Here is a 23,045-nt window from a genome sequence, read left to right as displayed (position 1 = left end):
TCCTCTCTTAGGAAATAAATTTTTAAAAATCTTTAAAAAATAGATCTTATCCTATGATAGGAATTAATTTCAAGCTCCTGTGTTTATTCTACAACATGAATGGAAGTAAATTTAGTTAAGTATAAACAGAAGCAGTAGCTACAGTAGAACCTGGCAAGGCTGAGAGTTTCTTTATAAATAGTAAAGAACAGATCACATTTGAGTGAGCTGTGAAAATTCATGTAAAAATGATTTTCCCAGAGGCTTCCTTGAAAATATGATTGTAAAATTTAAAACCAAGAATAAAATATAAATAAAGTGAGCTTTACCTGAATTTACTTTAACATTTAGTCATTTACTCCTTTACAGAAAAGAAGGTGAAAAGAAGTAAATTACGATCAAATAATTATACCTCACACCATTATTTCTATGGTATTCTTCAGGAAGGAAAATGTTTCATATAAAAACATTCCATCTTATTGACTATAAGACAGTTCATAGCTAAACACAAAAACAAAAAGTGAATAGAGATATAAATTTCCCTACTTTCCAGAACCTTGAAGGTAAACATAATTTTTTGGTGCATTTGTCTATTCAATTTTATCATATGTAATAAATTCATGTAGTGATCACAATTAGAATATAGAATTATTCTATCACACCAGAGTAACCCCTTTATAGTCACACCCTCCCCAACTCTAACACCTAGCACCACCGATGTGTTCTATGTCACTATAATTTTGCCATTTTAATATTATATATGTGAAATCAGACTATATATAATCTTTTAAGATTGGCTTTCCAATCAGCATAATAGTCTTGAGATCCATGTAAGCTGCTGTGTATCAAGTTTGTTCCATTTTATTGCTGAGAAGTATCCTCTGATATGGATGTACCACAGGTCATTCACTCACCGACTGGAGGATATCTGGGGTGCATAAAATTTATCACAAATAAAGTTGGTATGATCATTTATGTAGAGATTTTTCTATGAACATATGTTTTTATTTCTCTAGAGTAAATATGCAATAGTTGGATTACAGAGTCTTATGTTAAGGGCATGTTTATTTAAAAAAAAAAAAACTGCCAAAGTGTTTGCTGGAATGTTTGTACCAAGTTTTATTCCCATCAGCAAAGTATGAGAGACAGAGTTATTCTGCATCTGGTCAGCACTTGGTATCATCAGTATTTTATTTTACTTTAGCCATTCTAATAGGTGTATAGTGGTATCTCATTGCGGTGGTAATTTGCATTTTACTAATTGCCAATGATGTTGAACTATAATGATGCCTTACAGTTACATAGTATTTTGCATTTTTACAAATACTTTTCAAAAAATATCTCAGGTAGTGCTCACAAGTATAGTGAAATGTATTTCAAATGACAAAAGGACAATATTATGTAAATCTGAAAAAAGACAGCATAATGTAATTACACTACTACAGAACCAAAACAATTTAAAGCTCAAAAGTAATGGGGCAGCAATTTAGTCAAACTTCCCTGTTTTACAGAGAACTAAATCCCAAAAAAGCAAAATAACTTCTCACACAGCTGGAATCACACCAAAACCACACTTCTGATGCTTGGACTTCTTCTACAATATCTAATGGAGTAGATGACAATTTATGCTTGAATCCTTCAAGTGACTGGGAATTCACTCACCTCTTGTCCACACTTCTATTTGGAAGTGTTTCTTGACATCAAACTGAAATGACCTACAAACAAGTAAACAAGTCTGTAAGTGTTTTGACATTGAACTGAAATGGCTTACAATAAGTCCTACCAATGGGTCTAATTCCATCCTCTGAGACTTTCCTGAGGAAGTGTGGTCCTTTTTCTATGTGACACTACTTTAGATACTTGAGGACAGCCATCATGCTCTCAAAATATACACCAGGCTGAAATCACATTTTCCTCCAACACTTCCTTAGTGGAGCTTCTTTAACATCCTTTTTCCTTGTATGTAAACTAATCCCAGATTTCTCATGGTGCAAAATACTTAACAAAATAACTCTAGTAACACAGTCACAGTACATACATTTTCTAACTGTATATGTTCATAGCAGAAATCAATAAAATTTCCTTGTGTAGTATATTTCCTAACATCATGAAAAAATATTTGTAAATGTATTTTTAAATTTTTAAGCTGAATACTTTGTTTTTATATTGTGTTTATTTTTTGGATGTGTTACATTTACATGGCCCAAAATTCAAAACATCCAAGAGGGTTTACAGTAAAGAGTCATTATCCCTAGACTTATAGTTGAATATGATATAATATATAATTTTGCAGGCAACTTCTTTTAAAGATACAATTCTGATTATAATTATGACATTCCATCATTTGACTTTATATCTTTTTAATCATCTTAAAATTTTTTGTTCTCATAATGTTGCTATAGACTTCTCTACACATATATTTTAGATTATTATTTACAGTAGATTCCTATCAAAAAAGCTGCATTGCATAGTATGAATTGTATATAATAACTTTCCACAAAATTACCATTTCATGTTTGCACCAGCAGCGTTTAAGTATCTGCTTTGGGGCTTCCAGTCAGGATGGCAGTGTAGGTAAACACAGTATTCACATCCTCCCACAACCACATTAGAATTACAACTAAACTACAGAGGAACCAACATTCAGAACCATCTGAAATCTAGTTGAATGGAAGTCCTACAGTAAGAGATTTAAAGAAGCATCCACATTGAGACCAGTAGGAGGGACAAAGACACAGATGGGAGGGTCCAACACCCATGTGTAGCAGATTAAAATTGGGAGGAATATCTTCCTGCAGATCTCCTCTGGAGGAACTAGGAGTCCCAATCACACCGGACATCCAGCTCCTGTTCCAAGAAAAACATGCTCATAATGTGTGGCTGTAAAAAACAGCTAGAATTGTGGCTGAGTGAGACAGAGGGCTACTAGAGAGTCCCAGGCAGCTCCTTCTAAAGGGCCCATGAACAAACTTACTTGAACTCACTTGCACTGAGCACCAGCACTGGGTCAGCAACTCAAAAATCACCAGAGAAATATGGGAACTGAACTGTCTTCAGGAAGACGACCAGAGGGGCAGCTTTCTGTAAGACAAAAGTGCTGGCAGAGGCCTTTGTTCTTTTACTGATACCCCTGTGACAAACCTGGCAGGTTGGAGCCACATCTGAGTCTCCATCAACGTGGCTTACACTGTTAGTCCCACTCTGGTGACTCCCTGAGACCCCACCCCACTTTACCTAACACGTAGAAGTAAACACAGGGAGGCTGTCAAAGTGAGGAGATGAAGAAACATGGCTCAAATGAAAGAACAGAACAAAACTCCAGAAAAAGAACTGAACAAAATGGAGACACACATTCTACTAGATGAAGAGTTCAAAACACTGGTTATAAGGATGCTCAATGAACTCAGTGGGAACTTCAACAGTATAAAAAATGACATGGAAACCATAAATAAGAACCAGTCAGTGATGAAGGATACACTAAATAAAATGAAGAATAATTTACAGGAAATCAACAATAAAGTAGATGAAGCCAAGAACCAAATCAGTGCTGTTTAGTATAAGGAAGCAAAAAACACCCAATCAGAACAACAAAAAAGAAAAAAGGATCCAGAAAAATGAGGATAGTGTAAGGAGCACTTCAAATGTACCAAGTTTGCATCACGGGTATTGGGGTGGGGAAGAAGAGAGAGAGCAAGGGATTAAAAACTTGTTTGAAAACATAATGACAGAAAACTTTCCTAACCTGGTGAAGAAAATAGACCTACAAGTTCAGGAAGTGCAGTGAGTACCGAATAATATAAACCCAAGGAGACCTGCAACAAGACACATCATAATTAGAATGCAAGAGGTTAAAGACAGAGAATTTTAAAAGCAGCAAGAGAAAAGCAGTTAGTTACCTACAAGGGAGCTCCCAGAAGACTGTCAGCTGATTTCTCAACAGAAACTTTGCAAGCCGGAAGGGAGTGGCAAGAAATATTCATAGTGATGAAAAGCAAGGGCCTAAAACCAAGAATAGTCTATCCAGCAAAGCTATCTTTTAGACTTGAAGGATATATAAAGAGCTTCCCAGGCAAGAAAAAGCTAATGGAATTTATCACCACCAAACCAGTATTACAAGAAATGTTAAAGAATCTTATTTAAGAAGAAGAAAGAAAAAACAAGATAAAAAATGAATAAAATGGCAATAAATACATACCTAGCAACAACTGAATCTAAAAAAACAAAATAAATGAACAAGCAGAACAGAAATATACTCATAAATACAGAGAACATTTTGACAGTTGACAGATGGGAGGGAGGTTGAGGGGATGGGTGAAAAAAAGTGAAGGGATTAAGAAGTATAAATTGGTTGTTATAGAATAGTCATGGGAATGTAAAGTACAGCAGAGGGAATGAATATTGTCAATGATATTCTAGTAACTGCATGGTGTCAGATGGATATAAGATTTATTGGGATGATCACTTAGTAAGTTATATAATGTGTAATCACTGGGGTGTACACCTGAAACTAATATTGAATGTCAGCTGTGATTGAAAAATAAAAAGTGATTTTTTTTAAAAAGTGTCCATCTCACCACAACTTTTCAAGCTTGGAAAACTATTTTTTTTTTCAAATTTGTTGTATTGACTTGCTTAAAAATAAGGATAAATTTTTAAAATATTTTTATATCTTTATTGAATATTTGTTTCCTCCTTTAAACTCTTAATTTTAGAAAATTATTCCACTGTCATATTCTTCATAAATATTGTTCTCCAGTCTTAAAGGTGTTTATATGCTAGCGCCAGTCCATCCCAAATAATTGAATGTAGCTGTTTCTATTTATTTTTTTAATAAATTTTATTTTTATTTTTGATTTTAGAGAGAAGGGGAGGTAGGAAGAAGGAGAAGAACATTGATGTGAGAGAAAAATATTGATTAGTTACCTTCTGTACAAGTCCTGACTGGGAACTGAACCTACAACCCAGGCATGCATCCTGATTGGTGACCTTATGGTTTGTGGGACAATGCCCAACTAACTGAGCCACATTGGCCAGGGCCAAATGTAGTTTATTTTTAATTTTTACTAAATATAAGCCCTTACAATGAACATTTATTTTATTTATATTTTATTTCTTTACAAGTCTGTTTCACTCACCAGATTTTAAACTACTGCATTCCAAGAACCATAACCTTAATCATTTTGCTAAAGCCCCACATAGACACTTACAGAGTAGGTATTCCATTCATTTGTGACACCTAAGTGAGTGAAGAAACTTAAAAATCATAGTTTGTTAGACTCTTAGAATCCCTGATTTTATCATTCTAAACTTTGTGGATATCTAGACTTTAGCATCAAGCTGTTCAACAGGTCAACATCAAGCTGTCCCAAGGTTTGTAAAACATCCTGGCCCTTCCATCTTTTGAATCAGGTAGAGTTTTGATAAGTATGAATTTTATATGAGCATCTTCTCTCAAGCCAATGAAATACAGTGTTGACTTAGTGAAGGACTGTGGCTCTCTACTAAAAACCTCTGCAGAGGCTCACTGCCACCCAGGAGTAAGTCTATCACCTAGTCAGTCTTTCTTCCCCAACTAACTTGGAAGTATATGGTAATAAATGTCAATGCCTGTTGGGCACAGATACAATAAATATTGTCTACTACATTTCATTGGTGTACTAGTCTAGTAATCCTGTGAGGAAGAAAATTAAATAGAACAAATTAATTCTGGTTGGTAAACCCAAACTGCTTTCTCTTAAAAATAATTTTATATATTTATTGATTTTGAGAGAGAGAGACATTGACTTATTGTTCCACTTATTTATGAATTCATTAGTTAATTCCTATATGTGCCCTGACTGGAGATCGAACCAAAATCTTGGCATATTGGGATGATGCCCTAACCAACTGAGGTATCTATCTAGGGCACTGCTTTCTCTCACAGGTGCTCCCAGAGCACCCTTTTAATAATTCCCTTTAGATTCTTGCCTGGGATCAACATAGTCCTGGTTGGGGATTAGAGGTGGGGCTCTCAATAGAGTCCCAGTAAAATAAAGATTGAAAGAAGGTTTTCCAAGTGATATGTCTTCCATTCTATATCACTGAAACCCTGGCCGTTATCCATGATCCTTTCTTTATTCTGAGTGTTTGAGACTGCCAGGGAATATCGAAAAGATACTTTTTTTTTTCCTATGAGAAGTTTGGATAGGATTGAGTATAAAGTATGAGAATATGGAGAGACAGCTGTTACTTCTGCTACAGATAAAGGGGGTAGGGAGTGGAAAGTATTCATCAATGAAACAGAAACTCCATCTGATGACAGATTTCTTTTAGGGAGAACTTCCTATATTGACTACCTGCCTGCCATGTGACTTCCTGGTTCTGGCAATGCATTGTCAGGTCTCTCTCAAGCTGACAATTTCTGTAAATGGCCAGACTGTGCACTCCGTTCATTGCTAACTCCACTCTCATTCACATGTTCCTTTCAAGAGTCCCTCAGACCTTCTGCACCCTCCATCACCCATTTCATAACCCAAGAAAATGGTCTACTAGAGATATCAGTTGATCCCCTTTGAGTTCTGTGCAGTAAATTCGAAGGGCTGTTGTAACAAAACACCATAAAATGGTGGCTTAGAACAACAGAAATTTATTCTTTTATATTAGTTTGGAGGCCAGAAGTCAGAAATAAGGTGTTATAAGGATTGCACTTCCTCTGAAGGATGTAGGGGAGAATCCATTATTTGCCTCTTCCAGCTTTTGGTAGCTGTCAGCATTCCTTCATTTACTGCCACATCATTCCAATCTTAGCCTCCACAGTCACATTGCCTTCTCTATGTCTCCTCTTCTGTCACATAAGGATACTGGTCTTTAGATTTATGGCCCAGAAGACAATCCAGGGTGGCTGATTTCATCACAAGTTCCTTAACTTATTTATATCTGCAACGACCCATTTTTCCAAATAAGGTAACATTCACAGGTTCCAGGAATTAGGACATGAACATAATTTTTGGGGTGCCACCATTCAACCCACTATATCTTGCTTTAGGATGCAATTTTTTCCTTCTTCTTTCAAGCTTTACCTCTCAAAGCTTTGAATAAATTCAAGAATCCTGTTCTTTTTTATTTTTTACCACCTTAGCTTCCAAGACTTCTATCTTCACTTTATGCACTTCTTTGGAAAGTCAAAAGTATTCCTTTGTTTTAGTTGCATTTTTTTTTTTTTTTGCATTTCCCCTTCCATGGGCAAATGAACACTACACCAATATCACTGAGTCAAAAAGCAAATAATTCCAGGTTTTAGATTTCCACTTTTCACCCTGAAGGCAGACATTTGCCCACATTTGGTGTTTGAGCACCTATTCTGTCTCCCATAATTCTTCAAAGATGACAATTTTTCTCAGATCCTATTCATACTCCCCACCTCCTACCTCCAAAGCCTTCAATATAAGCCACTCATATAATCTAAATTGGAACTGTAGGTTTCTTAAAATGTTTTTTCCTATTTGGATGAGTACTGCTTCTTGTCAATATTTATACTACTCTTTTCAGTAATATTAATAAATTGCTATTTACTGAGTCACTATTGTGAGCCTGACTTAGTATTTTGGATGTATTGTTTCCATCACTCAGAACAATCCTATGAGAAAGATAGTTATTTCCATTTTACAGATGAGAAAAGGAGATCCAGGTAATATAACTAACTGTTGAAAAAGAATTAAACCCAGGTCTGCCTGACCCCACAAATACACATAGTTCTTTCTACTATGTCAACCCACTTAAGTTTCCTGTGTAGAGAATGAAACAAAACAATATTTAGGGAGCTTTGTTTTCTCTGTCAGCTCTAACCTTACACCAGAAACTGCAAGTAGGTTTTCCCTTTCCTTGATCATCCTCTGGCTCTGTACACAATTTTAAAAAGCCCATTCTTTGTCCTGTCTTAGCATTTTTTGCAAGTCTCACCTCATTTGGGGGCTTCAGATTTCTTGATGCTATCCTTTAGGGCCCATTTTACCTTCTTATAATTATCCTTTGTATGCAGTTGTTTTCTCCCAAGGTTTCTGTCACTTCCAATTAGCCAAGCAATTCCTCCTTGTTGGTCAGAATTAGGTTCTCCAGTTGCTCTGCTGGGACTTCAAATCATGAGAAAGGCAAATAAAAAATTTGTCCTATGTTTTTCTTTTATCCCAATAAAACTTTTAAAGAGTGTCAAGCTATTTTTTTCTTTTATGATTATCACATTGCTACAGGTATTGACAAAATACTGCAGCTTGCGGTGGGATGAGTAATGAATTCTTTTATGAATAATTCCGTGTGCAATGTAAATGTTCAGAACCAAATTAAACATCTAAAGCAGTTCCAAGCTTCCCATTATCTGTATACACACCTCTGCATCCTCACACCTCCTTGTTTCTCACTCCCCACCTAAGTACACCACATAGAGAAATATTTATTTGTAAGCTACTTATGTATCTCATTTTGAGTATAATTCCAAGCCAGAAAGTGGGTTGGGGGTCAAGAATATGCCCTCTCTGAAGTAAAACACACGTCAGCAAGTCTGCAAGTTCAGGCGTTGCTCCCCCGCCCGCACGCAGCCCTCGCTCGCCCGCCCGCGCTCTGTACCCACTCCCCTCGGCCCTCCCACCGGTTTTTCGTTGGGCCCTGCGGCCTCGGACACCCGCCCTGGCCTGCGAGTTTGCGATCCCCCCGCACAGGCGTCCTCAGCGCAGCGAGGCCCAGTCGGAGCCCTGGCCGAGCGCCTTTCATCTGAGCGGTGGAAGGCCCTTCAGAGAGCCTCCGCCACAGCGGCGTGGGCCTCGCAGCTCGTCGTGAGCAATGGCGCCCATCCGGAAGAAGCTGGTGGTGGTTGGCGACGGGGCCTGTGGCAAGACGTGTTTGCTCATCGTTTTCAACAGGAACCGGTTCCCAGAGGCGTACGTGCCCACCGTGTTTGAGGCCTTCGTGGCGGGCATTGACGTGGATGGGCAGCGGGTGGAGCTGGCCCTGTGGGACACCGCCGGGCAGGAAGACTACAATCGCTTGCGGGCCCTGGCCTACCCCAACACCGACGTTGTGCTGATGTGCTTCTCCATTGCTAGCCCCGCCAGTTTTGAAAACATCCCAGAAATATGGACTCCGGAAGTCAAGCACTTCTGTCCCGACGTGCCCATCGTCCTGGTCGGGAACAAGAAGGATCTGCGGAACCGGCGGAAGCTGGGCCGGTCGTGGCAGGAGCCGGTGAAGCCAGAACAAGGCAGAGCTATGGCCAGAAGGATCGGCGCTTTCGGCTACGCAGAGTGTTCGGCGAAGACCAAAGATGGAGTGAGGGAAGTTTTTGAAATGGCCACGAGAGCTGCTCTACAGGCCAGTCGTGGGAGGCAAAAGTCTGGGTGCCTTGTCCTGTGAGACCCAGATGCAAGCACAACATTCATGCAGCTGAGAAGGGCTGTTTATATCTTAGTGTATGACTACTGGTCTTCTTCATTTATCTGAAATTTACCTAAGATTACAACTCAGAAGTCATTTTGCTATCAGTATTTAGAAGACAACCATGATTATTACTGATGTCCTACCCACCTGACCCACTGGGTCCTCCTGACAAAGCTCTAACAGCCCTCTTCTGCACATGCACCTAACACACTGGGGGCTAATTCAAAGAATTTCTTAACTTTTTTCTTCTGGAAAGAGAAATGGTAACGTTTGTGAATAAGGCTGTAACTACTTCATAACTAACATGGCTTGCCAGTCATCTGTCAGTTGCAAGGAAGGCTGGTGAGTCACCACTTCATAACTTTCCTCCCGAACAGATTTCATTGGCAAAGCTCTGCAGTGGGCATCCCGTTTTTTCAAAATGTGCTCAGCTAGAAATGCCGAAGTCCATGCAGCTGTGGCAAAGTTAAGTCCTGTGGTTTCATGTTACTTACTTTGTAGTGACTGTGTAATTAGTGCCACTTAATGTATGTTACCAAAAAATAAATATATCTACCTCTGACTAGATGTGGTATTTTTTGTATAATTGGATTTCCTAATACAGATACTTGTTATGCCCACAGAAAGTATACTGGCTTTTCTTTTCTTAAGAAAGTGTATTTGAAAATAAAGTCGATGGAAAATGTTTTTAAAAAGCCAATGAATTAAGGTAATAAAACAAAGGGTTATGAATTTCAATGTGAAACATATTACACGTTAGTTTTTGCTAACCTCAAAATGAAATTGAGAATTTCTCTCAATTTTGAACATAGGTAATAAATCAGTGTTATTAGAAGTACTGGTGACTTTTTCACAATAAAAATCAGAGATGTTCTCCTGCCACTTTACTATACTTGTAGAAATCTCAAGATACAATTGGTGTTCACTACTTAAAAAGTTATAGATGTTATTAGATCCTCAGCTATATTTTATTTGATGCATAACAAATGAAGCATATGTATAGCACACTTTTGTAGAATATCTTCATTACTGTATTTTACTGTAATTAGTTTCATTTATATTATGCATATTTTATACATTTAAAATATGACTCTAAAAAAGGGCTTTCTAGGCCTAATCAGACTTCCAAAAGGATCCATGGCACAAAAAAGATTAAGTATGTCTATTATGGACTCTGGAATTCTGGTTAAAAGCATGTAGTCTGGTGTCACATTGCTTGGGTTCATATTTTGCTCTGTCAGAGTATGGCTTTGGCTAAATTACATGTATTTTTTTTATGCCTCAGATTCTTCATGTGTAAAATGGAGATGATACCCATCTAAAAGTCTTGCTATGAAGATGAAGTAATATCTGTAAAGGGCTAACACAATGCCAGACTTGTACTATATTATCTATTTCCATGTCCACCCAGATGAGGATTTAATGCAAATCCTATTCACATTTATCCTACATACAGATTTACTCTGTTGTTGCTGACTAAAAATTTAAATTATATTATTAAATATTTTCTAGTTTTAAATGAATATTGTAAAACACCTGCATTCTATTAGGACAAATTGTACAATGAAGGTCCATATGCCTCTATCCAGATTAAAGGGAAAAAGCTACTTTAAAAAGGATAAAATATAATTTATTATCTAAACCAGGACACCTTTGAGTGTGAAAGAGTGATAGTACTACACCAGGAAAATAGGCAAACCAGGATTGTCCCAGCTACATAAACATGTAAAGTTATACCACTTTTATGTTCCTTGTATGCTACTTCCTTAACCTATTCCCTACCTTCAGTAGGTAGAGAAAATTCAGTCCCTTGATTTTGCGATTATCATGTTTGCTTGAATTTATAGATTTACTTATGTTTGCACCTCTAGACAAGACATATATTTTACTTTTTTGCTTTATAAAAGTGGAATCCTGCTGTATTCTTTTGTGAATTGGTTGTTGCTTATCGTTGTTAGATCCATCCATGTCCATGGATTTACAATACATTTCCCCCCACTTTTGTATTTGTTATGAAGCAATAGGAAATTAATAGAGTTTTGGTACTTGAAAGTGGCATGGTGACATAAAAAGCTTTAAATGTAAGAGTGGCTTTGGAAGTGGCAGAGGGCAGAAGGTGGAAGGACTTGGAGAGTGGTAGGGAGTTTGAAGAGCCTTAAAGAAATTGTAGATGCATGATAACCTTGAGAAGGCTGCAGATGAGGTCTTAACAGATTAGAATAGTCTTACTGGAGATTGGAGAAAAGTGATAGAAAGTTTAGCAACTTTGTCACCTGCAGTTATGTGCACAGTACAATAGAAAATATGCCTAACTAACTGGGTGATCTAGCTAAGGAGATTTCCAACCAGAATGTTCAAGATGTCACCTGGTTTCTTCTTGTGGCTTGTAGAAAGTATAAAGAGAGAGATAAGTTAAAGGACTGTTCCAGAGGAGCCAGAACTTACGATTTGACGATTCCCAGCTTCTCCAGGTGACAGATACAAAATTAGGAAATGGCTCAGAACAAAGAACAAATCCAGAGCACTAACAGAAAGGTATGAGGTTGAGGGTGTAGTTGTAAAGCCCTTTAAGGTCTCAGAAAGATCAAATGTGGTAACTCAGAGTCTTTTCATTTAGACATGAGAGTGTGCCTCATGACCTCTTAATTCAATTACAGGGCTTCTGAGAAGTTTAAGGGTGTGGTGCAGGGGTTTATATGGAAGAGATTTATGAGTACTGCTTTGTTTATTGGTGTTAACTCAAAATTCAAAGGAGACTCACAAAATTTATAAGACAATTATATTAGCAGCATATAATTATTAAGAGACTTTTTAAAAGAATTATATTAGCAGGTTGTTTGCCAGCCTGGACTGGGACAGAGAACCAAATAAAAACAGGCCTTGGACATCCAAGCTGCTACAGGCAGAGAACTACACAGTTGTAAACATGGGAAAGGAAGGGCGATTCAGTGAGTGGGATCCAAGAGACTATAAGGCAGAGTTAAGAGCCATGGAGAATTGCTCTCAGGTTTTGAATTTTAATCAAAGAACTACCAATCAAGTTGTTTAGGTGGATATCAGTTTCTGTAAACTTGTGTGCCTCACCCCCACCCCCCACCTGTTAAATATACATTGTTATCCTATTTTGTATTAGGTGAGTGGAAGCAAATACTGCATATTTTTGTTTACAGGTCCTCTTATTAAGAGTAACTATTTAAGGAGCTGTGCTTAGGGAAGTACACCTGAAAAGCCACACCCTATAGCTGGTCTTTGTTTTCAATTTCTAGACTTTTGGCTAATGCGATTTGAGAATTTTGGGAGAGGGTGAGTGTTTTGCCTATGGGAAGGATGTGAATGTTTAAAAGCAAAAATGTGGTAGCCACCCTCCTGGTATTTGTGCTTTTGTGTAGTTCTTTGCCACACTGTATCAGGGATCATCTGTGGAACTAATGGACTACAGAAGTAATGGTATACCAGTTTGAGTGATTTTGACTTCTCTTGGATCTCTTGCTTTGGGGAGAGCCAAGTGCCATGTTGTAGACACCCTCAAGAAGCCCTGAGTGAGCTGTCTTGGAACTGGATCTTCTATCACCTATCTTCTGTCACCTTCAGAGGACAGCAACCCAGCCAATGGCTTGACTGCAAACTCCATAGACCCTGGGCCAGAATACCTAAATAAACCACTTCTGGATTCCTCACTCTCAGACACTGTGAAATAAATATTTTGTGTTACATTAACTTGTTATACAGCAATAGAAAACTGCTAGTAAGTTCATATATTGCTTCATATATCTTTTAAGTAAGCCTCTTTCAATCCACACTTTTCCCCTTTTGTCTCCCTCTCCTCCAACCTATTGGTTGAAATTAATTTGTCTCATGATTTTTCCCATAGATTTGAGTTTTCCTGATTGTGTAACCATGCTGTTTAACACATCTTTGTATTTTCTAGTCAGGTTCAATTTTTTTGACAAGATTTTTAAATAGATGATGGTGTATTTTTACATTAAGAGGCATAGTTTCCTTGTTTGTCATGTTAGTGTAAAGTGAATAAATTAATGTATTCATTATGAATCTCAAAATGGCAATTTTCTATCATTCCTTCATTTATTAAATACATGTGTATAGAGAATGTCTCCTCATTTACTATTTAACTTCAGTACAGTTCTTATAGGAAATGCAGGACAAATGCTTAATTTATTTAACTGGTTTTCAAAATAATGAATTGATTCCATAGCTTCCTTTGTTGACCACTAGATACTTGTTAGTTTTACTATCATTATGAACTCACGGACTTAAAGGAATTATGAAATTATTAAATTTGGTATGTTCCAACCATTGCATTTTATATGTTCCAACCTGTGCTCAGGTAAATTTCAGTGAACCTGTAATCCTTATTGATACTCAAAATGTCCTAACTTTGGCCGGTGGGATGCTTTTCAGTTCTCTCAAGTCCATCTGACATGATCCCAATAGCTTCTTTGCTATTGCACAACAAAATGTTACAAGCTCAGTACAGTTCCTGTGCTTAACTGAAATCAACTACTTCTCCAAGAGCTTAAGGAACAAAGGCTTTTAGTATATTTGAATAGATATTTTATATTGTTTGCATTTACCTACCATAAGGTCAGAAAGATGTCTATCTTGCCTTCTAGAGGTTTAATAGGTTTTTGTTTCAGTTAATTCACCTGAAACTGATTTTTCTGTATGGTATTAAAGAGGCACAATTTCATTTTCTTCCATACGGATATCCAGCACAATTTGAAATGCTCTTATTTTTCCTATTGGCTTGTAATGCCATCTGTCTTAAATTAAGATTCTTCATAAGAGCACATTTATTTCTAGGCTTGTATTCCGATATAAATCAGTTCTTCCATCCCTAATACTACACTCGGCTAATTATTATATAGCTTTAACAGATTTATTGTGGTATAATTCATATACAATTCATTTAAAGTGTATGATTGATAGTCTTTTCACTTATATGTAACCATCACCACAATTTTAAAACATTCTCATTACCTCAAAAAGGAAACCCATATCCTTTAGCTATCACTGCTCTATCCTTCTTTGTAGATTTCACCATTCCTAACCAACCACTAATCTACTATCTCTATAAATTTCCTTTAGTGAGCATTTCACATGAATAGAATTGTGTCATGTTTTTTGTGAATGGTTTTTAAGAATATTTTTTGTTGTTTAAGACAGTTGCTCCATTTCCTCCACACCACTCCCCCCAACCCCAGCCATCCCCACTCCCTACCCTTGATCCTACTCCTTTTTATTTTGTCCATGTGTCCTTTATAGATGTTCCTGAAAACCCTTCCTCCTTTCACCCCCATTATCCCCTCCCACCTCCCCTCCAGTTATTGTCAGTTTGTTAATTTCAGTGTCTCTGGTTGTATTTTGCTTGCTTGCTTGTTTTGTTGATTAGGTTCCACTTATAGGTGAGATCATATGGTATTTGTCTTTCACCACAGGGCTTATTTCATTTAGCATAATACTCTCCAGTTCCATCCATGCTGTCACAAAGGGTAGGAGTTCTTTCTGCTGTGTAATATTCCATCATGGCTTCTTTCACTTAGCATATTTTCAAGATTCATCCACATTATAGCAAGTTATCAGTACTTCATTCAGCCAGATAAATATTCCACTCCATGGATATACATTTTATTTATCCTTTGAACTAGCTGATAAGACATTTGTTTTCACTTTTAGGCTATTTGACAAGTCTATTCTCTTCATCGTAAATCTTCTGCTGCTGGAGTAAATTTTTGACCTTTGCAGAATCAGCTTGCTAAGTTTCTGGAAAATTCGCTTGGAATTTTTACTGCAACTGCTTTCATTGTGTACGAAAGAACTGCCACCTTAACTCTAGAGTCTCTTAATACTTGACCATGGTATATTTTTCTTTTTATTAGATATTCTTCAATGCCTTTCAATAACATTGTGATTGTTTCCCCTAAATGTCTTTTGTATTTTTAAATTTACTCATATGTAATTCATATTTTAAAATGGTATAGTAAATGGTATCATTAAAAATCACTTTCTAATAGTTCCTTTTTGCTAGAGAAACACAGTCTGCTTTTTTATATTGATATATACAGAATCCTTGCACAGCTCTTATTTTAATAATCTGTGAATTATGTTTCTTCATTTCTAGTCTTTATATACTTTGTTTTCATTGCCTTCAATGCTGGCTGGGTTATCTCCAATGTGGTTCTCATTCCTGATTCTAAGGGACTGCTTCAAAAATTTCATTAAAATGTTCATTGTAAGTTTGATTGACTTAAGGAAGTTCTGCACAATTGTACTTTGCCAAAAGGTTTTATCCGTATCTGTGCTAACTTTTCCTAAAGCTTATGATTTTTCTCTTTTAATCTTTTAACATGCTAAAGTACATTCCTGGATTAAATTCAACTGGATGATGTTTTCTTTCCTTTTTTTACACATTTACTGGGTTTTGCTTGATACTATGTTATTTAGGATTTTCGCTTCTATCTTCATGAATATGATTGGACTCTCTTTCACTGTTCTTATCAGTTTTAGTGTCAAGATTACAGAAGCCTAATAAATGAACACAAGGACATTTCCTCTTTTATATACTCAAAAATGGTTTATGTAAGATTGCCATTTTTTCTCTGATGGATGTTTGGCAAAACTCTCTGGGCAACATGTTTTCATTTTGGGGAAATTTCTAATGATTCAATATCTTACATCAGATAATCAGCAATCAGATCATTTATATTTCCTGTTTCTTCTTACATGACTTTTGAAAGGTTACACTTTCTGGAAACTTTTACTTTTCTATTTCTTCTAACAAAATTGTTAATGGTATCTCCTCAATATCTACAGAATTTGTAGTAATGTTCCCATTTTCATTTTTAATATTCTCTGTTTTCTTTCTTGGGTAAACTTGTCCAAGATTTGTTAGCTATTATTGAAAGATACAACTTTTTTTTGTTGTTGCATATGACATACAATATGTTTCAGGTGTGTAACTTAGTGATGAGACATTATTATAACTTACAAAATAATCACCCTGATAAGTCTAGTACCCATTTGATACCATAGATAGTTATTAGAGTATTATTGACTATATTCCCTATGCTGTACTGTACTTCCCCGCAGACCTTTTTTTATCTGGCAATTTGTACAAGATACAATTTTAGATTTTGTACCCCTTTGTATTGAATATTTGTTTTCTGCTTCATTCATTACCTGATTTTTTTTCCATTATTCTTTTCCTAATCACTTAGGTTTAGAACAGATTATTAGTTCTTTAATTTTCAGTGTTCTTTATTTAAATATTTAAAGTTTTCAATTTCCTTGAAGTACTGTCATAGCTGTATTCTATAGGTGTTGATATGTAATATTTTTGTCATTGTTCAGTTCTAAGTATGTATTTTCTATTTTTCTTTAAGAATCCTTATTTGAATTAGATCCATCTTACATAGAAATGAATTTATTTTACAATTATGAGGTTTTCTGGATTTCTATTGTTACTGATTTTTAAATTAATACTACAATTATAAAATGTGATCTAAATGGTTAAATTTTACAAATCATTCATGTGTACTTATTTTTATATTATTTAGTAATGATAGGCTTGGTCACTGAGACTAGTCCTTCTTCTGAGAACTCAAAAGGATAGACAGAATATAATAGAAACATCTGAAGGCATTAAAAAATTAATGACGTGATGGAAAATCCAGAAGAAAAAGAGTTGAACCCAGCATTTATAACAGCTTTTCCTGTGGTATATCTGTTGATTCCTGGGAAGATGGCTGAGAAGCTGTACAAAGTTTCTGACTAACTCTTGGAGTTAAAAAGACAAACACTGGAGTACAGGCCTGCTCTGGTAAACTCTATATGCTTCAAGTTGATATCTTAAAGATCTATGCTCTGGGAAAAAGTATGAATGAGAAGTAGACTTGCTTACATTCCAGTCACCTCTGTCACTAAGTAGAATAAGATAATTTTAAATTACCAATGCCCAAAGTCTCTGTGAGATATAAATCCTTTTTACAGAAAATATTTAGATCCCAAGGTATAATTCTGGAATTCAATAAAAAATAACATAAAACAACACACATTAACAAACTTTTATAAATAAAAATAATAAAAACATGAAATATTATGACACATAAACTAAGACCATACGACATAAACCACCACCATGACAAAGAAACTAAAATGCTTTAGACAATAGCAGACCTCATAATTATTGGGGTAGCCAAAAAGTTTGTTCAGTATTTTTCATATTACGGCTCTAGTAGTGCTTAGCTGTCTTGAACTTTATTCAGAACTGGTGAATTTTTGTGAAGCCATTCTAATGTTGAAGATGGAAGAAAATAAGCAACATTTTTGGTGTATGTGTTTTACTATTTCAAGGAATGTAAAATACAACTGAAACACACAAAAAATTTGTACAGTATACTAAGAGATGTTATGACTGATCAAACGTGTCCAGAATGGTTTGTGAGGTCTCTTGGAACTACTGACATTGTGGAAAAATAATTCTTTGCTGTGGGGCTGTCTTATGCATTGGAAGATGTTTAGCAGCATCCCTGGCCTCTACCCACTAGAGCCAATAGTGGGAGATACCTGACACACACACTCAAAATATCCAAATCAATAAAGTTATCAGTGAAAATGAAAAATGTGTCTTTTATTTTAAAGAAAAACTAAACGGACTTTTTGGCCAACCCAACACTAGACACAGGCTGTAATATAATTATGTTCAATATGTTTGAGAAAATGAAAGATCAGATTGAAACAGATAATTGGTTCAGTTCCCCATCAGTGCACATGCCTGGGTTGCAAGGACATACAAGAGGCAACCAGTCGATACTTCTCTCTCACACTGATGTTTCTCCCTTTTGTTCTCTGTTCCACTGTCTCTAAAAATAAGTTTAAAAATAATTTTAAAAATAAAAAAGAAAACAGTGAACTGAAAAAATGTAAGAATTATCCAGACTTAACCACAGTGAGACATATGAATGGAAACTGAAGGAATAAAGTGAAATGATCTAATATACATTCAAGTGGAATACCAGGAGGGAAGAGGGGCAGAAGCAATATCTGATGAGACAAGAGCTGAGAATTTTCCAAGGCATAATGACATCAAATCCCAGATTCAAGCATTACAAATCTCAAAAAGAAAACAAACACAAATAAAATAGCTTTTAGTCCTAGAATAAACTGCTTCAAATTTAAGAGAACATCTTAAAAGCAATCAGAAGGAAAAAGAAACTACCTTTAAAGGGGCAAAAATAAAAGACACTATTTCTCAAAAAAATTATGGAAACCAGATGCAATCGAATATATCTTCAAAATGAGAAAATAGTTGTTAATTCAGTAAAAATGTTCTTTGAAAATAAAGGTGAAATAGATTCAGGAGAGAAAAACTGAATTTGCCACCAGCAGACATTTACAAAAGGGAGTACTAAAGCTTGTTCTTTAGGAAGAAATATGATCCCAGATGGAAGCTCAAACTCAGAGCATCATGAAGTACAATATAGAAAGCAAATATAAGAGCATATTAATTGTATAAAAATGCTTTAAAGAATTCAGAATATATATACACACACACACATATATATATAGTAACACAATATATACGAGCATAACATGGGGTGAAGTGGTAAATTAAGTTGATGTGTTCACAGGTCCTTACATTGCCCAGGAAGAGGTACGATACAAATTATTTTTACTTATTTCATTTCTCCCACCCCATGGGAAAAATGGAATAAGTAAACATAACCCATCTAAAAGAAGGCATAATAGAAGAAAATCAACATAGGAGAGATGGGACAAAGAAAAAAATATGATAGCATTTTAATCCAAGTATATGAATAATTGTGTTACATGTAAACAGACTAAACATTCCAATGAAAATATATCAGAATAGACTTAAAAATATTTCATATCAGTCCTCAAGTTAATATGCTTTTTCCATTGCATTTAGGATAAAATCCAAACACTTTTCTGGCTTTCAATGTCAACATAATTCAGTTCTTTCTGACCCCCCAAACTTATTCTTAGTCATTATGCTCCAACCAGGTAGGTCTTCTTTTGGTTACTGAAATAATCAAAGCTAGTTCATGCCTTAGGGTTTTGTATTATTGCCCCGTCTGCAAGTAATGGTTTACCCAATTTTTGCAAAGCTGGTTTCTCCTGTCAAGTAGCAGCTTAAGTGGCTCTTTCTCAGAAGCTTTCCTTCATCATCTAATCTAAAATAGATTACAGAAAATAATTATCTATTTTAATTTTCTGCTTAGCACAATTACTGTCTTATGTTTTATGGCCTATTACCACTAAAATGTAAATCCCAATAGTAGGAATCATGTCTATTTACCACTGTTTCCCCCAGTCTAGTATAGTGACTGGGAAAGTACTCAATAAATATCTAATGAATGAATAAAGTTAGTTTACCTTTTAAACACTTTCTTATGGTTTTGTATGTTTACTGCCTTAGTGGTGGTTGTTTGAATACTTTCTTGATATCAAAATATCAAGGTTCCATTTATGTATGCTAGTGACCCTTGAAAATGTGCACTGTTTAATTTGTGTAAAAATTGCAGGAGTTATTCCATCAATTAATCAAATTTGTGGTGTTATCCTACATATAACTATGGTAACATGTAAAAAAGGAAAGGTTCATAGGAAGGCCACGCTACTGAATTATTGCAATATGCTTCTGAAGAACATTTTTGTCCCAAATTAGGATGATGAGAGCAGTATAGGTGTATGCTATAAAGCATTAGAAAAGCCTTCACCTGTTCTTAGGGAAAAGAAAATACGTTTTTAAAAAATTACCCCCTTACAGAAAGGTTTAGAGTGGTAATTCCAGGAGTGGTGATCGATACATTTTGGTAACTTCCTTTTTTTACTTTGTTCCATGATCAGGATTATTTTCACATCAAAGCAATCATACTGGTCACAATTTTGCATCTTACTCTTTTAATTTAGAAAATAAACATTTTCCATTTGAAAGACTAGTCTAATGGCTTTTTAAAATAGCTATAGTATATTTCACTAAGTGTACATGGTGGAATTTGACCAATCTCTAATTGTTAAAAATTGTTGCTAATTTTTTACCTAATTATTGCTACACTAACATTTATCTATAGTATTTGTTATTTCTTAAGGGAAGGAGGCAGACAAAATAAAAAGGCCCCAGCTTACCAGGGGTTTGTGTCTAATTAGAAAAATATAAATGGGGAATTACAAAGGCACTACATAAGAAAGCATGTAATAATCATCTTTACTGAATGTAAGAGTAGTGGAAATTTCTTCGTAGAAGGGGCTCATCAGAAAAAACATTTTACAAAGACTATGGAAGTGGACTTAGAGCCAAGTGATAGGTCTTAATGGTGGAAAATGTTCCAGATCAGTGAGGGTGTTGAAGGAGGAGTTAACTTTTTGCTGGGGTTTTCTCACTCAGGAAGTCCTAATCATAGTAATAGTAAGCCACCAAGACCTATATCAAAGATTGGACTCCTTAAGTCCCCTGCCCAAATCTACCACATTTTTAAAAATATTTTATTTTATTTTTAGAGAGAGGGGAGGGAGAAAGAAATGGAGAGAAACAACAAATGGCTGCCTCTCACCCGTCCCCAATTAGGGACCTGGCCTACAACTCAGGACTGTGCCCCTGACCAGGAATCGAACCAGTGACCTTCGGTTCGAAAGCAGAGGCTCAAACCACAGATCCACACCAGCCAGGGCCCAAATTTCTTTTAGGTCTCCATCATCCACACCTTTTTTCCCTTTCATAATTCTCTCCTTTCTTTATGTCTTTGTCTGACTCTCATCTATTTTAAGTAATGGAAATAGGTAAATCCCTCCACTTCAAGGCATGTAACGAATACAAACCATTCTAATTATTCTGTAGGATGTATATATAACCCTGGGAAATGCTGTCTTAAAACATATATAGTATGCATTTTAATCTTTAAAAATAGAAATAAGAACATTAACCAAGGGTTATCAAACTTACCATATACTAAATAAAGAACATAAACCCTCTGATCTATAAAAAATATGCAAATAACCAATACTGACTGTGATTCCTTTCATGGCTGTACTGTAGCAGGGATGGATCCCACCTTGATAATAATTCCAGTCTTACTGTCACATAGGACATGCTTCGTGAATCTCAATGAGGCTGCCGGGTTTAGGACAGATGTAAGAACCACAGTGTCAGAAATGAAAGAGTAAGACTTCACAAGATGTGTTGTCACTGACAGCTAGCCATTTTCCTTCTGCATCTTTTCTTCCTTAAGGATAGCAGCTGCTTCCCACAGACACACCAGAAAACCACTCCAATCCCTCTCTACCACACTTACCATCTGCAGATGCCCTGGGCCTTGTCTATTTACAATCTTGTCCCACTACAGCAGAGGTGGAAACCTCAGGGAAGTTCTGGATTCATCCACAGCAGGATGGGTTCATGAACAATTTCGCAGCCCCACCCACATCTAGCTGTTTCCAGTGTTAGTGCTTATGATTCCTGTATCTTCTGATTCTTATGCTATTCATCTGCCCACAAAAAACACAAGCCTAAACCAATGCATAGTCTCTAGCCCCCTTTATAGTCAGTATAAAGCAACTGCCCTGTGCATGCCTATTTTGGATAGCTCAGAACTCTGATACTCAGAATCTTTTGACGATTTATTTATAGTTTGGACACCATGCTCTCTGGATAGTTTGATAAGGAGGGTGGAATGTTACATCTATAGCCACCTCTGCCAACCTTCTTAACTTCTGAAGCGTCCTAGTTTCCCTCAATTCCGGATTAAGGACAAAACTAGGCACTAAGGCAATACATCCTATAAATGTAACTGAAGATAGTCTCGACTTAAGCAAGGATCTCCATGTTGTGAAATTATCTTTTGGCATAAAGGCACTTTGTATCTACATTCCAAAGCTGCCTCCAGTACTGTCTTATTAGAGCCAAATGTTGTAAAAAGCAGAGTTGATAGGTAGAGATTCTGGGGGTAGGAAACACAAAATTAAGAGGTATATGGGAATTTCACTTTCTTCAAGCTGATGATATTATATTTAAACTAAAAGGAAACAGTCCATATTGTAAAGTATTAAATAGGCAGAATTATCTTCCTGGTTTCTCTGCCGTTGGTATGTTCTTCTGGCTTCGGCTGGTATCTGCGAGTAGTGAAGCAACTTCTCGTGATCAAATTCCACTGCCCTGAAGAAGGGTAGAGATGGGGACTCACTAAAGCAGGGAGCGAAGATGACAGAAACACAGGTCTCTTACGATCCGTGGTCTCCAGAATGGGTCAGCCAAAACAAACAAACAAAAAAACAACCACGAGAAGGTAAAAAAAAAAAAAAAAAAAAAAAAAGGGCGTGACTGAACTGAGGCAATTACTGTATTGTCTCAGCCTGAGCACGGCCTGAGGTTTCCTCCCTCCCCAAATCCGCTGGGTCTGGGGTCGACTTTTACCCCATTCACCAACCTGAACCTCCATCACCTACCAAAGTGAGGATGCGCTGACGTCCAAACAACCCAACCTACCTCAGGATCTCGCAGGCGCCACAATGGGGGACCGCCCGCCCAGCTACCTGTGCTGCGCCTGCGCCTTCCCGCGCGCTCTCAAGGTCAGCACCGCCCCCTGCCTCTAATCTAACACCCAGTGGTGAGACGGTAGAGGACGTCT

At 36.4% G+C, this 23,045-nt stretch overlaps 1 protein-coding gene and 2 long non-coding RNA genes across 7 annotated transcripts; 1 reads left to right on the top strand and 2 right to left on the bottom strand.

Moving 5' to 3' along the window:
- On the bottom strand, positions 1-23,045 carry LOC118499479. 5 transcript variants are annotated; one of them, XR_004901972.1, is made up of 3 exons: positions 22,951-23,045; positions 7,918-8,081; positions 1-1,694 (listed from the first exon to the last, which is right to left on the bottom strand). It is a non-coding gene; the product is annotated as an uncharacterized LOC118499479 (long non-coding RNA). The 5 variants fall into 5 exon arrangements; XR_004901971.1 differs by having other exon boundaries at positions 7,918-8,078; XR_004901973.1 differs by having other exon boundaries at positions 7,918-8,078; positions 22,904-22,966.
- Positions 8,160-11,865, top strand: LOC114502952 (transforming protein RhoA-like). The gene has a single exon (XM_028520260.2). It carries the CDS (start codon positions 8,791-8,793, stop codon positions 9,358-9,360), a length of 570 nt encoding a protein of 189 aa, XP_028376061.1. The 5' UTR covers positions 8,160-8,790; the 3' UTR covers positions 9,361-11,865.
- On the bottom strand, positions 15,169-22,855 carry LOC118499478. The gene is made up of 2 exons (XR_004901968.1): positions 21,430-22,855; positions 15,169-17,178 (listed from the first exon to the last, which is right to left on the bottom strand). It is a non-coding gene; the product is annotated as an uncharacterized LOC118499478 (long non-coding RNA).

The sequence above is a fragment of the Phyllostomus discolor genome, chromosome 3 (assembly GCF_004126475.2).
Source record: "Phyllostomus discolor isolate MPI-MPIP mPhyDis1 chromosome 3, mPhyDis1.pri.v3, whole genome shotgun sequence".
NCBI lineage: Eukaryota > Metazoa > Chordata > Mammalia > Chiroptera > Phyllostomidae > Phyllostomus > Phyllostomus discolor.
The sequence above is the reverse complement of the archived record's forward strand: the minus strand, read 5'-3'. Positions and strand labels throughout refer to the sequence as shown.